Genomic DNA, 17,301 nt, shown 5'->3' with positions numbered 1-17,301 from the left:
GTGTAGCCAGAAGATCAGGCAGGACTTAAGAGCTCCTCCGGCACCAAAATTACAGGGTACCTCTAAATCCTTCCAGCAGAGAGCACTATGGGATAGCGGGGGGGGGTGCTGTGGAGGGGTGAGGGAGGGAGGTGAAGTGGAGAGGTGTGTGTGGGGGGGTGAGGTGTTTAGAAAGGGTATGGAAAGAGGAGTGTGGGGTGAGGGGGGAGAGGAAGCAGGAGATTCCTTTTTTTGAAGACGAGAGAGTGTGCAAGCCGGGGAGGAGTGAGACTTGATCTGTCTGAAGTGTACTTGTGTGCGAGTGTGTATGTGTGTGTGTGTGTGTGTGTGTGTGTGTTTGGGGCAGTGGATGGGGGTGTCTGTGCGTGCGTGCATATGTCGGCGAGGGAATATGGAAGGAGGTGATGAAGTGAGGAGTTGAGAGGAGGAGGAGGAGGAGGAGGAGAGCTCAGTTTGGAAAGAAGAAGAAGTGGGAGGTGATCTCTCTCAGTGAAGCAGAGGAAGCATATGCATGTGTTGGATTGTGCGCATGTGAGTGAGTGTGATTGCGTGTGTGTATGTGTCTGCCAGCTTGCTTCTCTCTCACTCACACTCACCATCCCTCTTACACTCTCCCCTGAGTCTCTCGTTGTGTATGTTTTGGCCTCTGTGCGACTGGGTGCATTTGAGCATCTCTCTGTCGAGTTTGTGTGTGTGTGTGTGTGTGTGTGTGTGTGTGTGTCATTGATTTGAATTTGAACGTGTGTATATGTTTGGACGGCATAAATGCATGAGTGGGAATTTGTATTACTGCATGTATGCGTATAAACGTGGGAATTTTCTTTTGGGATTTTTTTTTGTGTGGGTATGTGTGGGTATGTGTGTGTGATTGTGTGTGTGTGGTCCTGTACATCAGTCAGTCCAAGATTACCGAGCCAGAGGTTGGGCATTATGGACTTCCGTGGCCAGCACCACTGGGCTAGTGCTTCAAGGCTACTTATGACAGCTTTTAACCTCTGCAGAGGACCTGTCAGCAGCTCCCAAAGTGTCTGTGAGTGTGTGTATGTGTGTGTGTCTGTACAAGACTCATAGCCTGCAGACACAGAGAGCTTCTGCATCATTTAGCTGCCGGTGTCGGTGTGTCACCTCTCCAGTGTATCCAACGGGGCAGAGCTTTTACACCGTTGCACTTCCACTCTCCATTTCCCAACTCAGCATGCTGCAAAACCCCACGCCTCTATACACAGCACAAAACTTTGCTGTGTGTCCGCGCGCACACATAAAGACAAAGGATGACATTTTGCTGTATGTATACGCAAACACAATGAACCACATAAGACGGTATACGTACATGTGGAATTTTCGCATGTGCACGCCCACGCCTACACACAAACAAACAAAAAGTACACACACGGCGCAGGCCGTCTGTCAGATCAGTAGGAGATAAAGGACACAGAATAACAGGAGGACCTTGGGGAGCAGAGCAAGTCATCTGTCTCAAACACGAACAGACTGAGCACACTCCAACATGACAGATGTAGACAGACTCATCTTAGAGCACACTGCATCCTGAACCTTTCTCCTGCCCCCTTCCCCCCTTCCACGCAAACAAAATGAAGGAGACCTGTTCAAAATGTGCACACATGCTTCTAAGACAAAAAACCTACATAATCTGACAGGTGTGCACCTGAGGAGTTCAGATCATAGAATTTTGAATGCGGGTCGATTGGCACAATAAAACACTGTAGCCTGAGGGAGGGGGACTTAGGTTATAATACTATAAGCTGTTGCATATAGTATTAAAGTTATGAGACAGCTGCTGAAGCATCCAATATTAATTTCATAACCACACTGCCTGTAAAATTCAAGCTCACCACGACTCGGCTGTTCCTAATATGGAAAATTTTTCGATATTAGCTATTTTAACTTTACCAGCTATTTCAGCTGTAATGGGTTCTGTTGTGTGGAGAAGTTGCCAGTAGCCCACACAACCCTCCCTAATGACAGAGTAGCTAATTGGCTGTAATGGCTCTTTTCACCGATATCATCGAGCTACAGCCGCAGAAAAGCTCAGCAGTTTTTACAAAAATCATGTGCAGAGGAAAAACAGGGGAAAAAAAGCCGGAAGAAGCAGCCTGCAGTAACTCTTTTTTCTTCAGATGACCAGCAGTTGTGTATACACCTCAAAGCACAGACTGAACCATAAAAGGAAAAATAACGATTCAGGCGACTAGAACTATGTTTGCAGTGAACGTCACTCCTTATCAATTAGATGATTACTTTAAAGAACTGGCACAGACCTAGTGGGTACACACACATTAACGCCCTTGAATACACAAAACTAACAGGTGAACAAACATGCCCTGAGAGCTACACACAAACACACCACGCACACACATTCTCAGAGCATCATTTGACTAATAGCAGCTGAAATGTTGCGTGTTCAGAGAAATAAGCAGAAGGAAAACTGGGTCAGAGAGAAAAGACCAGCATTTCATCGTCCTATTGGTCAGAGCTAAAGGTTAGAAGAGATGCAACACATGCTGAGGCACACACACACACACACACACACACACACACACACACACACACACACACACACACACACACACACACACACACACACACACACACACACACACACACACACACACACACACACACACACACACACACACACACACACACAAGCTCAAAAGCTAAAGGTTAATATTGTTCATGTGGGAGTTACTGTTACTAAGTTACTGTTTATCTCGCGCTTAACTGATGTGTGTGTGTGCGTAAGGCTTGTAACAAACAAAGAGTACACAGAGTTTCATCCTTGTTAAAGACAGGGGAGTTCCACATTAGTGTTTCATTAATCCCATCATGTGCCCAGTGTTTCCCTGTTACCATATAAATTAGTCGGCCAGATGCCCACTCTTTTCAACCAAATGCCTACTAATCCACATCAACAATCATCTCACATGACTTCTTCCACTCCTGTATTCCTGTTCTCACTTTCCTCTAACAGATAGCAGCTTCACTAGATTCTGATCCACCATCACTTGCCATGTTATCGGCTCTTCTGTTAAACTGACTGATCGCTTGCTGCTTGCTGCTTGCTGCTACGTCAAACTAAAAGCTGCACACCTCAGCCATATCCTCTGGTCAAGTCCGGGGTTAAGAATATTCTGGGAAGTTATACACAAAGAAATGGAGCATATTATTCAATTTTCATTCTCCATTAACCATCATTTATGCTGGGGAGTGAGAATGCCAAGATAAATGGTGGACAAAAGAGACAAGTACCTGATAATATTAAGAGTAACTACCCTGAAAACTAAGAAGAGGCTGCAAAAATCTGTCCATACATTTCAGAATGGTATTATCAAAATGATCTAGGCATTTCTTGCTTTTCTGTTACTTGCACTTGTTCTGTATCTTACCAAACTGTTTTTGGTCCCTGAAAAGTCTTGAAAAGGTTCCTAAAAAAGCACTTTTCAAATTAATTTTTGCATTTAGTTTCATGATATAGATATCAAAGAAGAGTTTGTTTGTTTTTAAATAATTTATCAGTGAACTAATGGAATATACTTTTGTTATGATGCAGCTACAGAAAGTGCTTCCTTAGAAATGGAGATTAGCAGCCGTGCTAACTTACTTAAAATGGTTTATGTCAGTGGTTCCCGGCCTTTTTGGCTCGTGATTCCTTAAAATGGATCCCTCATCACATAGTATGGCCCATGGACATTACTTGTGAGCAGTTAAATGACAAAGACCAATTTTTTCTTTTTAAGAGGCATGAAGATGGGAAAGTACCTTGAATACAATGAGACTAAAGTATGAAAAATAAACAAATTTTAATTTCCTGTTATTCATCATCTTTAAACATAATCTCTATTCTTGTGAAACCCCAGGTTTTTCTCAGGACACACGTCTTTATACTGATTTATACTGACCATTTTTCAATGCTTTTGTGGTGAGCTAATGTTGTATTTGGCTGCAGACAACAAGCTTTTTGCAGTCTGAGAACATTTCAAACCTTCAACATGTCATCAAACTAAGCAGCACTTTTTACCTTATTGCTCCTGTGGAAAACGCATGCATTGCCCCTTTAATCATAATTGCTCACAGCAAGACGCAGATCATATTAGAGCAGAAAAATATTTTTGAGCCTGAAAAGTTGTCCAGGAGGAAATGTGTATTGAATTAAGTATTATATGAATTAAAAAAATGCTCTATGCTTGAAATCTGGCATGGTGCCGGAGAATTTTAAGCCCTGTAATCTCCCAACATATATTCAGAATATGAGGGGTACATTTTATGAAAATTAATTGAAAAATATTTTGCTCCCAAAGCAAATGTATTCACAAGGTTCTCATTCAGTTTCAATACATAGATATTTCTGAGCACCCTTTTTTATTGTAATTAAAGAGAAAGAGAGAGTAGTAGTAGATAATCAGTACTATGATTATCCCATTATTGTGTCCATTACAATGCCTTTGTGTCTTAGCCTATTATAAATCCCAGTAGTTATTTTCTCAAAACATCTAGTAACATCCATGTCAGTAGTACAAGTGTGTAATCAGCTGACTGATGCACACAGAAGGTCTCTTAGTGAGCTTGTTACTCAGCAGGAGGCTCATTGAAGTTTTCGTCTTGCTTCATTTGCACTGATAATCACATGAGGTGAACCATGGTTCACTCGCTAAATCCCAACAGATGATAAAACTGATCCTCTTCATCTTTTCTTTGGCCTTTGTGGTTGTCTACAAAGGTGATATGGGACTCTGGACTCTGGAGAGGAGTCGCCCGCCTCGATCTAAAAAGGTCCACGAGCCACAAATCAGCCTGCACTGCCTGATAAAAGAAGCGCTGGGATGGATCGGAATGTGGTGGGAGATAGTAGTGGCATGTCAAAGGCCACAAGGCTCCAAAAATGTAGACTGACTAAAGAGCTAATCTATGAGCAAACTCCCCCCAGGAGGGAAACCAGAGCCGAAGCCCTGGAACAAGTTAACGAACACGAACGACGGAGGACTAAATATCCTCAGAGAACCAGCCGCTCGTGCTGGTGCATGTAAAAAATATGCTTGCAGGGGCTGTGTGTGTGTGTGTGTGTGTGTGTGTGTGTGTGTGTGTGTGTGTGTGTGTGTGTGTGTGTGTGTGTGTGTGTGTGTGTGTGTGTGCATTTATGCAAAAGTGCTTCAATTTAAAAGCATGTGTACTTGTGTGTAAGGCTAGTTTGTGTGTGTGTGTGTGTGTGTGTGTGTGTGTGTGTGTGTGTGTGTGTGTGTGTGTGTGTGTGTGTGTGTGTGTGTGTGTGTGTGTGTGTGGAGCTCCTACACTGTGTCCATTCATCCTCTGTGGAGAGAGGAGCATCATTTTCGCTGACCTTTTCAATCTGGCCTCCAGAAGAGAGTTATGACAACTGAGCCAGCCTTGTGTTCCTCTGCACAATAACACACATCAAAGATGGGAAACAAACAAACAAACAAACAATAACTCTTACCGCAGGCTCAGCACTTCCAGTCACAAATAGGCGATGCAAAACAAACTCAATGAGGTATGCTAACTAAAAGGAAACGGTACAATGATGCAAGTGCGAGGAGAGACAAGCTAAATGCTACGGCTCAGGTAAGAAAATTGTCCCCCAGGGCAGTGAAGCTGGCTGGGTGATGATTAGGTCAGAGAAACACAAAAGGGAAGGATTTAGGGCTGGAACTAACAATTTTTACCATGTAATTTTGTTTTAAGTAACTGCTTAATTTACTAGTCAATGACATGTCAGAAAACAAAACAGAAAATTGCATCACAATCACAAGGTGATGTTTCAGAATGTCTCCAAACCCCAAAGATATTCAATTTACAATTATGTAAAAGAGAAGAGCGGCAAATCCTCAAATCTAAGAGTGAATGTTTGGGATTTTTGCTTGACAAATGACTGAAACGAATAATTGACAAGTCCTTACAGCAAGCGAAGAGCTCGCAGCACAGAGAGACGATAAAGACGGTGAGATGGACAGAGAGAGAGAGATGTCAGAGACAGACAGAGCGAGAGACAGAGAGTGTACTTGTTATTTAGGAGAGAGTCGATGTCAGCCCATCTGTTGTCCGCAAAAACAAAATCTGCAAGAGGAAGAACAAAGACGGAGATAGAGAGCAAGAGAGAGAGAAAAAGAGGACAGTGCATGTATGTGTAGGCGTGCATGTGTCCCTGTGACTGTGCATGTGCGTTTGTCCGTGTATGTGTGTATGTTTGCCTAAACCCTGGGGGAATCTACTGTACCTGCTAACATGGAGGTGACTGAACAAAGCTGACTGCAGCCAACATGGGAGCCGAGTCAGAGCAGCTCTAATACACACAGATACACACAGACATTGAGAGACATAAGGTGGCAGGGAGACAGACAGATACATAATAGATAGAGGGTCTGATGTAGCTGATGTGTAAAGCACCAGAGCTTCGAGTGCGGATCCAAACCACAGCAAGGCTTCTCCAGCTCTGAGGCCATAATGCAACACAAGAAGCAGGAAAAGAAACACACTTTTCCTCCCTTCCCTTGCTATTCGCCAAAACCCCAATCAGAAAGCACAGCAGACCACAGAGAAAATGCTGCTGATTGCATCCTAATACACACAAAGCCAGCAACTGACGCACATATACAAACACGCACACACACGCACACGCACACGCACACACACACACACACACACACACACACACACACACACACACACACACACTGATTACATCCTCTCTGGTGCTCCTCTCTCCTCATCCCTGGTATCGGTTACACGGTAAAGCCACACTGATCGAGGATCAGTGTTTTTTGGCGCAGGGCGGTGAAAGAGTTCGGGGGCTTAACCTCTAGCCCGAGAGCAGAGAGAAGCTGGGGCTCCGGACCCCCGTGCCCCCAGCACAAATAAACAGCTACAACACAAAAATGTCTGGCAGACTCGAAACAATTTCCTGAAGGATCTGTCACTGTGCAGGAGAGATGAGGAGAGAAAGGGGGGGGGGGGGTAAGATCTAAGAAGGAGAGAAAATAGGTAGAAAGGCAGAGAGAGATTAAGTTGCAGGATAAAAAAGGGAGAGAGGAATAGAAAGAGCGAAAGAAATTGGACCTGTGGGTTTGGGAGGTAAAATTGTTCCGTCTACAAAATCATCAACTCGCTGTGAGAGGCGGTATAGCCTGAACGCAAATACAACACATATTTATTTGAAGACATGAAGATTTCTTTTCAGCTTCCATCCGTCTATCCATCAGGGTACGCATGCACAAACTCTGACAGCACACACGTTCACACCCATGGGACTGCTGGCTGAAAATATCTTGCGCTCAGCTAAGCTAGAGTTCTCTTGAATGTGCATTAACAAATGCACAATGCATACAGCAGCTTCTATTACGGAAGCAAATCTTTGCAGAGGGAAGGAGGATGGACGTGTGAGAACGCATTGTGTTTTTTGTGTGAGCATCTATTTGCATGCTAGTGAGAGCTTATGACTATATATATATATTTGAATTTGCTTATGTGGCTTTGTGCTTATTTATGCCTGTGTGTTTGTGTGCACACACGCCTCTTGTGTGTTTGTCTGTTCCTGTTACTGTGTTTGTGTGTCTGTGGTCGCGCTGGAATGGAACATTGGACATTTTGCCACCGAGCTGAATTCACAGAAACGGGCTTGGTCCTGGCCTGCAGAGCAGTATTTAGACTCTGTATTTATGCGTTGGACAACCACAGCAATCTCTATCACCGCCTTGTGATTCATGTTTGTTTGCTTTGCTCGGCACTGATTCGATTCCATCAAGAAGCTTCTTTTTCTCTCTTGCTCCCCCAAAACGCTTTCCGCAGAAATGTTCACGCCATCCCCGGTCAGAGTTTCATCAGCCGCCCCTCATCGTAGCTGACCAAGCATGCAGTGGTTTCCATAGCAAGGATGCGACATTAAAACTAACAACCTCTATAATTATACATCCATATTTCACCGTTGAGTTTGTGTAAACAAGCCCAGGCTCCAGCTCGGGGAGGCGGACTTCTTGGCAGGCCCTGGCTGAGGGTGCCACTGAATGGCTGTCGGAAAACAAAGCCATTTCAGAGTGTGCCTTGGAAAAGAGAAACCACTGTTCTAGGGATGGCGGAGAGGGAGAGAGAGCTCCATCTGAGAGACAGAGAGCTGTGATTTGAGCTTAGCTATTGGCCGGAGAATAAAGACATTGAGAATATGTGTTGTTGGCAAAGCAGAGGGCAAACAACCTCAGACATCTCAGATGGAAAGAGAAATATGCATTTCCAGAGTGTTTTAGATTATGGGCTGTCATTGTTTTATCCTGCGCTTATGTTTTTTTATAAAGCAATACACCATTGTCCGATGCAATTTGCCTTGTGGACAATGATGCTCATCTTCTCGTGTCCTACATTTACTTTTCCTAATCACCATGGACTGTGCTCCAAACGTGCATCTTTCCAGCGGTCTCAAGATGTCTCCTCTCCTTTTGCCTAAAGCTATTTTAGTTTTGCAAAACCACAGAAATGGTTTCTGCATGGCGGATGGAATTAAAGAAAACGAGGAAGCTACTTTCTGAAAATTGCTTATAGAGAAAAGAGTCACTGGGTGAAAGAGTTTGTGTTAGTTGAGAGGATAAAAACGAAAACAAAAATCAACAGTGTTGTTGTTCCGCAGAGTTAGCTCTGCGGTCTCTCGTGGTCTGTGTGTTGAGAGGAGATCTAAGCTATCAGTTAACAAAAATGACTTGAACACAGACTTCCCACAGTACCTACACACACACACAACTTCTAAATGTTAGAGCAGAATAATGGAAGGAGAAAGGTTTGTTTGGAAGATTCGGAGCGAGGGATGACAGAGCAGGAGAGAGAGATAGAGAGAGAGAGAGAGAGAGAAAGAGAGAGAAAGAGAGAGAGAGACGAAGAGGGAGAAATCGCACGCAGGATAAAATATTCTAATAAGATAAGCATGAAGCACAGCCGAGGAGGGATGAGTGTCTGCATTTGAAGATGCACGGAGCGGACTAATTGAGATGAATACATGAATATATCAGCTTCATCTAGCAGCGACGGGTTCAGCCGTAACCAATGGTTACCATTCACTTGTACAGCCACGTGAGCAGCCCTCCCTCTAAAAGAAAGTCCTCATGTCCCCCCAACCCACCTTCCACCCCCCTAACCCCCCCTTCACTCTAAACAAACTCCTCTGTAATAAACGAAAGGCAATAACCAGCGACAATAACGCTGTGCCTGCTAACCCTCTCTGAATGAAATATCCAAAGGAGAAGTAGCAGAGGCAGCCTGGATAGATTTGCAAAGCAAGCAGAAAGTCATATATTACACTGGCAGTCTAATAAACACTGGGCTATATTCACTCACAGGGGGGTGGGGGGGTTAAATCTCCTTATCCCAGGCCATGCTGTTGCACCGGTGCTAACCTGACCTGTTAGCAGGGTTTACTTTGAAAATGAAATCCGTTAAGGCTTACTGCTTAAAACTCTAATCTGTAACATCAATGACAGTTACTTTAAGTCAATCCCAAAGTGATTTTATACGTGAATCCAGTTCTTAAAGAATTTTAAGAAGGTAATTTACCAACTGAAAAACACAACAGCATTTAAACTATTCAAAGGTATGAATGAGGTGATACAGTTCTCTAACATTATCCAGGGATATGAAATGATAAAGCCGATTCTTTTCAGCCACTTTCTGAGCTCATGAGTTTCTTTTTGCCATAGCATTTAAAATAGGACTGAATCACTGAGTGATTTTTAATGTCCTCAATCTTCTAAATATGCAATAAAACAATACATCCTTTGTTCGTTACTGCTTACATTTCATGTGGGAGAGTCCACAGTGTCTCTTGCTTGTAATTAAAATATTTCAGTGTGATTTTACTGAGGGAGGTTACCAGATGTTAACAGTTATCGTTTCTCAACAAAAATTCATTTAATTGTGAGTTAGAAATGTGTGAGTTATTTGCATCTCTATAATCTGACAATCAAAATGCCTTTGTCTTTTTTCAAACACGCCGCTGACACATGCAACTGCCTTTTTTCTAAATGGCTGTGATTTGATTATGGTAATTTTATGTTAACTCCAAAAGATGACATTTAACACTTTTATTCTAATCAGATTACTGTTATTGCACTGCAACAAATCGAGCTATAAGCCTGCCAGTGTTTATATTTATTTAAGTGTGTACAAGCCTTCAGATTGTGTGTTCATGTTCCTGAGCTCATATTATTACTGAGTACCTGCGTGGGAGCGCGCATGTGCACATATGTTGGAGTCTTTATGTCTTTGCAAATGTAGGGCAGGGGAGGATCTAGTGATCTGCTGCAGTCGGGCCAGGGATTTTAACCTTGACCTTTAACTCTTCCAAGGGCAAATAAGAGGACAAGAAGCTGTCTTGTAAAAGCAAATAGAGATGGTGTTGCATGCAAATTGCCCAATGGAGGAGGATTCCTTGGGGGGGTATTTGGACGGAGGGTTTCACAATGTGTAGGTTGTTGAGCAAAAAATAACAACGATACACAATAGCCCACGCAAAAGGCCATGAATGTTAGGGATATGCAACATGCATCCTAATCTTAATCCTGTCAGGTGTGAGCACTGGGGAAAGATCATTCCACAGTGTCACATGCAGTTTGTAAGATATATTCTTAGTCATTGTTTTTCAAAGACTGGGTCAGCACCCATGTCAGGAAATAAATAGAGCATTTCCATTACGAATGTATCTTCCAATATGAAAGTCCTTATCAGTTGCTCTGTATTTCCAGACCAAAAAAAAAGAAGAAGTGGATTTACCTACAAAGTCAAATAAACTAAGCGCCAAGAATGAAAACATCTTTGCTGTTTGCTGCGAGCGGGCATTATGAATTTTACTGAGGCAATCTTCTGGAGGTGAGATAGCATGTGTGCCACTGCTGCAGTATTCTGGTGGTGAAGTCGGTGTGTGTCAGAGTCCACGATGGTACACTGGGATGGAGAGTGACAGCTGTCAGGAGGGATCAGGCTTACCCTGCCCACTACACATGAAATCAAGGGAGAAGAGGAGTGCATAACGACAGGCTGCCTCTGTTTACTGCCTCATGGCCTTACCCTTATATAGAACATAGACTCACATATCACAGAGCAGTCATGGTACATTATTTCAACAAGGAGCGAATTGGAGAGAAAATGGAGGGACTTTTTTGGGCTCCGCTGGGGACATAAAGACTGTGTGTATATTGTATATATGTGGGTGTGGGTATGTATGCTTGTCCCTTCTCTTTCTTTCCCGCTCTGTTGCTCATTTTCTCCATTATATTTCCTTTGCCTTAAAAGCCTCCTGTCTAAAATCACTTCTCTCCTGACTCTAACCCCTAAACACAGCACGGCCATTTTCCTCACAAACAGCTCATTCCATATCCTGTGTTTAGACAACGCAATGAAATACAACCAGTTTGTCCACTCATACACCAGGGGCGCGGGAAGGAGTATGTATATATGTATGTGTGTGTGTGTGTGCATGTGTGTGTACATCAGGGTGGGGGTGCTGATGGACAGCACAGGCTGGTGCTGGTCTGGGGTTTAGATCAGTGCAGGGTTATCATTACTGACCCCCTGCTGTGTTTCCGTGACCCCCTGTCCATGAGTTTTGACCTTTAACTCCCCCACAACTCCTGTCAGTGCTGGGCTCGAATAGACGGGACCAAGTGGATTGGATCCCCTGCGGTGATGCCAAGGCACGGGACACACACATACACATACACACACACACACACACACACACACACACACACCATTTGTTGCTTACTTTACCCCACACCTTTTGTTGCTGTTCTTCTACCCCATGGTAGGAGCAGAAATTGGGGTGGGGGTGGGGATGATCAAGGAAAAGACAAACGGTGCCGCGGAGTCAGAGTGGAGACCGGGGGTGGACAAGAGAAAGACTGCTGGAAGATTCAGTGGAATGTCCACTCCCTATGCATCTTCTTCTCATCTAAAACTGTGTCTTCCACGTTTGACCGTTAATCAGGCCAGATAAGCTGGGTCTTTATAGGCCGAGCAGATTTACACCGCTCTGCTGGCCGGCTGGACCACATTCCCAGCAGAGACGGTGGGATAACACACTCACATCTTCTAGGTGGGGATAAGCTGGCCTAAAGGGGCCTCAACACACACACACACACACACACACACACACACACACACACACACACACAATACCGTACAGGAAAGGCAGGAGAAGTGTGTGGTGCAGGTGTTCGCTGCCCCACTTATGCTCTCCCAAAAAAACATACATATAACACCCATATAGCAACCTCGCATGGCCATTATCTAAATGATAAATGAAGTGTGTCATGGTGTATGCGCAGGCTGAAGTGGAATAAATAAAGCAAGCTCTTCCTGTTACAAAGGACAACAACATTAACATAATACCAAGACAAATACAACATCCGATTACTGCTGACGCGAGAACGTTACAGTATATGAGCCTAATGATGATCTACCATCAGGCTGGATCCTGCACGTCACGCCTCCTTTGTGAAGGATTTACAATGGGCTCTAGTTAGGAGTTCACAGTCTTAAACACTATGGAGCGAGTTGAGTATTCTAACACTTGCATAATACACACATCAGCAAGAATGTTGTTATACGACAGAGAGTGTTATATGAAAGCAAATTCAACCTAAAGTAAAGTTGATGCTTTCTCTTTGATGTTGGATCATACTGTAGTCAAGCATGCCCACGCACATGTCACTAATGGAGTTAGTTAAAATATTTATGATGTAATCAGGAGACAATATGAGGAGCAGCCCCGCGAACAGCCGGCTAGGAAAACTTTTAGCAGACGCAGAAAATGCCCAAGGTGTCTAAAGACATGTGGGTGTAATAAAGCTCAAAGAAATATTTCTTAAAGTCCACATGATATGTTGCCACAGGAGCGGCCCCCAAAAATTGTCGCTTGATAATATCACAAGCTTCATGCTTCCCTGCATTCTGGCTTTGAGGGTGAGTTCACAAATATCTATTGAACTTCTACAGATCAAAAGAAAAACATATGTGAGTTTTAATTAAGCTTGGATTTTTCCTTCAGAGGGAGATGATATAAAGACGCTATTTTTTACTGTAAGAATATATCTCGGGTTTGTTTTCTTAACATGGAGGAGACTTAACTTCATATCTTCTGAAGAATTTCAAATTTAATAAATTTTTCATCCACATTCAGATAAAAATGATAAATGTGTAAATGGATGCACATTAAAGAAAGGTTAATTATGTCATAGAAGATGTGACAGTATTTTATATTATACGTTCTCTTCATTCATTTCTTTTGGCCTGCAGAGCCTCTATTGAGCTTCTATCTGTGCCAGAAGTTCTTTGGCATGAGGCAGCTTGCTGCATGTTAGTTTAGACATTGCATCTCTAATGTCACGATCATCTCTGATCATTTCATTGATTCAGTGAGGAATCAATTACAGATGTGGCAGAGCTCCCAACTGACAGTATCCTGGAGCAGATCAACCACAACACATGTTATGATTTTAGAAAACTGCTCAAGTCATTCCAGGAAATGCAGGAAATGACTAACTAAAGTAAAAATTAGATAAGGCTTAGGTAATGTCTAGAATAACACTGTCTTTTGCATTATGAACTGAGCCACAGCATGTTAGCTTCTGTAGCTACTGAGCTAACAAGATAAAGAAACAACTTTTGCTTTGTACCTCCAACTAATGACTTCATTAAGGTCAACAAATCATATTAAAAGAGCAAAACCAACAACACATCAATTAGTCTGTGTCTGAATAGTTTCTGAATTCCTAATATCTGTGACAACTCCAAGCCCATTTGTTCCTTCTGAAGACCTAAATCTTTAAAAACAGCTTACGATTTTAAAGTTTCATGTTTAAAACAGATACTGTAAGTAATTTATAGCTTGGAACAGTAGTTTATTTTGACCATACTAAAACAGGAGTAAGTCGAAGCCACAAACGATTTTCTGTGTGAATCCACAATTTTGCAATCTATGGTACTAATTTGAAAAATTATGTGAATGACATAAATGACACTGGAACTAAATGATTGATAACACAGCATTTAAATAATTTAAACGTATAAATGAGATGACACATTTCCGTAACAGTATCCTCTAGAACCAACAGGTATAAAATTATAAAACTGATTCTTTTCAACCATTATAATAGGACTGAATCACCAGTAAGTGATGCATTTTTTCTGGGGACTATTTTCAGTAACAGATTTATATACATTTGGTGCTTTTCATGGGATTTATTGACAATTAGAAAAATAGAAAATGTCACCAGCTTTATCCTACTGTAAAATATGTAAGAGGATTTCACTGAATAACAAAATCATGGCAGATAATTAATGGCAGCTCTTGTGACCATAAACTGGGGTTGTGAAGAACAAATTGTTCTACAGATTATATGCATTATTTTACAATGTCCTAAGGCTGGTTTGCACTTTATTTAACAACAGGATACTTCTTTCCTTGGTGGCCTGAAGATCCACTGTGTTTGAGTACTCTCAAGTCTATCATTGAACTTATATTTGTGAAATGTTCGTTGTCACTTTGACAGTTTCTTTTGTTCTGTATTGTAACTTAGAGCAGCAAAATATCAATGAAGTTTCTTGAAGGAAGAGGAGAAATCTACAGACCCATCAGGGAATGTGAGAGAGTTTTTGCTTTTACTGGAGTTGTACTTTCAACATTTTCAGATGTACTTAAAAAAAGTAAAAGTAACTATCTTATTTCCTTCAAAGGTGCTGTTTGATACACCCACATACGATCGCGCTCTGCAGCTCTGCTGGCATATAAACAGTTACAAGTCACAGGTAAGACCTTATATCCTTCCACGCTCATACCAATATAAAATTCCAGATAAATTCTAATAGACTCTGTCTTTTCATGCTTAAAGATGACTTATCTACTCTATGTTTTTTAGATTGCACTGTTGATGCAACTCCTAAGGCTTCAGCAGAAAAACCAGATCCAATCTCAGGTGACTGCTGAAGACATGATTCCTTTTCCTTCCTTTTGGAGGAGAGCAAAAACTACGCCGAGAGAATTGTGAATTACTGAGACACATACATCATGCTCATGTCACACTAATAATACCCTAATAGAGTAGACAGTAAAAGTAAAGATAAAGCTTCTGTTGAGTTTCTGTTTTAAGCCTCTGGGAGTTTAAACTGGAGGATGTTGATGAGGAGGACACCAAGCCTCTTCTAATGCTGGTCTATAGACTACAATCCTACAAATAAAATAGATTGAAGTGTTACACTGTGCTGCTTTTATTCTCTAAATTTGACAAAACTACATTTCATATCTAAATGCATGTTTCATGTGTGGGCAGTGAATGCCAGAAATAAAATGAGGGATGTTGAATTTGAAGCCAAGACGCTCCTCTGAGGCCTTGCCTCTTAATTTTCACTGAGTCACATGTGACACACATTTATTAACAGTTAAAGTACAGTGGTTTTAATTTATCTGTGATATTCTGAAGGGTTTTGAAAATTAATTTTAATGACTGTAACCAAGGAGAACAAACGTAAAGACAGAAATAGAATTTCCTCAAATTAGTATTTCAGTAAACCAGTACTCAGTATATGTCCGTAAAAGATTGTAGGTTGCACATTTTAGGCGTCCTCCCTGAATGCCAGCTGCCACTATGCCATAAGTAAGGCACGTCACCTTCAGTTGTTGCTGTGGAACTGCTGCAGGGGCCATTAAAATGCAGTTTTACTAGGAATCTCCCACGTGTGTTTGTGTGTAACTGAGTGTGAAGCAGAGATTATTACTCAGATTGTTCAGTCAGGCTTCTCTGGTTAAACGAAGGTTAAAAAGCTAAATATCAACAATAAATCATCTTTTAAGACAAACTTACAGGTGATGAAGTAGTCAACGTTCTTCTTGAACTCCAGGCCCATGTAGTTGGGGCTGAACTCCTGGAATTTGATGGTGAACTTGATGTCCTTCTCCGGCTTGTTACAGTTGACCAGGACATTAGGATCGAGGACTGTACTGCAGCTCTCTGCCTGCTCCCTCTTCACTAGGTACAGCTTGTAGAACTCATAATCTCTGCCTTGGTCCGCTTTGGGACAGATGATGTCCAGTTTGTCTCCGATGTCTGGGTAGATCACCAGGCCCTTTCCAGTCAGAAACCTGAGGGATGACAGAAAAAAGAAGACAAATTGTTACTAACACATAATAAAGGAAGTCTGGAAAAGCAGCCACATAATTCAACAACAGTTTATACAGTCTTAATACTTTGAGCTATAGACGTTATGGGTTTAGATTTGTCTGGCATAGGCTTTTAGGCAGAGCGTAGTTAACTTGGCCACATAAAAACACTACATGTAGCAGCTTGACATTGTTCAGTGTTAGTCGACAGAGCGTTTCACACAAATCCTCTAAGGTTTTTTCCTCATACTTGGATCCAAATCAAAGCATACCAAAAGTTTACAAGGAGGGAAACAAGATGGCCAAACACAAAATGGCTGCCACTGATATGGCTACAGATAGGATTACATCCAAAGAATGCCCCCAAATTATTTTTTCATATTTTTGGAGTTTCATGTAAGACCTGTGCTTCAGCTTAATATCTACGCTGTTTCTACCTCAGAGGTCCGAATTTCTGGTAGAAAACAGTGCGTAGGGGTCAGGCAGGAGGTTAAGGCCTCCTGGTTCATCTTCCCTCTGCCATGATCATCTACTGGAGGATTAAGATAATCCATCTGGCCTTACTGTACCTCTCCACCTCGCTCTCTGCTGCCAACTCAATCAGATCAGCCCTTGTTCTCTTTTATTCAGTAAAGGTGGGGAACAGGAGGAGACCCACTGTGTGTGTGTAAGTGTGTGTGAAGAGAGGGGGCGGAGGTACACTGAGTACTTGCAGTGTGTTTGGGCAGTGGTGTGTATGTTTATGCACGTCTGCATGTGTGTGTATGTGTGCGAGTCGGTCAGCAAAATGGGCTGAGGTTGCGGTCTGATGGGGGGGCAGACGGGCTGAATCATTGTTCTGGACTTGTTTGAGGCTTAAAATGTCAACATGGTTCAGCTCTGCTGTCCCAGTTAGCCAAGCATTAACCCAGACAGCCGGACTGACCACGGGTGTGTTTATGTATGTGTGTGTATGTGTGTGTGTGTGTTATGGTCGCAGACAGCGAGCACAGCAGCGGGGCTATCTGCTAGATCTGCCCATGCCAGCGGATTTAAGCAGGATTTAGCAGCGCGCAATGCATTTGTTGTTCTTTCTGATCCCTCATGTTTTAACAAGACATCAGGGGCTGGGCCCCTCTCTGTCGCTCTCTGTCTCTCCA

At 42.5% G+C, this 17,301-nt stretch overlaps 1 protein-coding gene across 1 annotated transcript in view; it reads right to left on the bottom strand.

Annotated features, from left to right (window-relative positions):
• Positions 1 to 17,301, bottom strand: part of efnb1 (ephrin-B1) — a 57,696-nt gene that overhangs the window by 17,241 nt on the left and 23,154 nt on the right. Inside the window, exon 2 of the mRNA XM_051420584.1 lies at positions 15,867 to 16,144. Within this exon, the coding sequence (XP_051276544.1) occupies positions 15,867 to 16,144 (278 nt within the window). The remainder of the gene's footprint in view (positions 1 to 15,866; positions 16,145 to 17,301) is intronic.

Source organism: Dicentrarchus labrax, unplaced genomic scaffold, assembly GCF_905237075.1.
Source record: "Dicentrarchus labrax unplaced genomic scaffold, dlabrax2021, whole genome shotgun sequence".
Lineage (NCBI taxonomy): Eukaryota > Metazoa > Chordata > Actinopteri > Moronidae > Dicentrarchus > Dicentrarchus labrax.
This window is presented reverse-complemented; position numbering and strand designations above follow the sequence as displayed.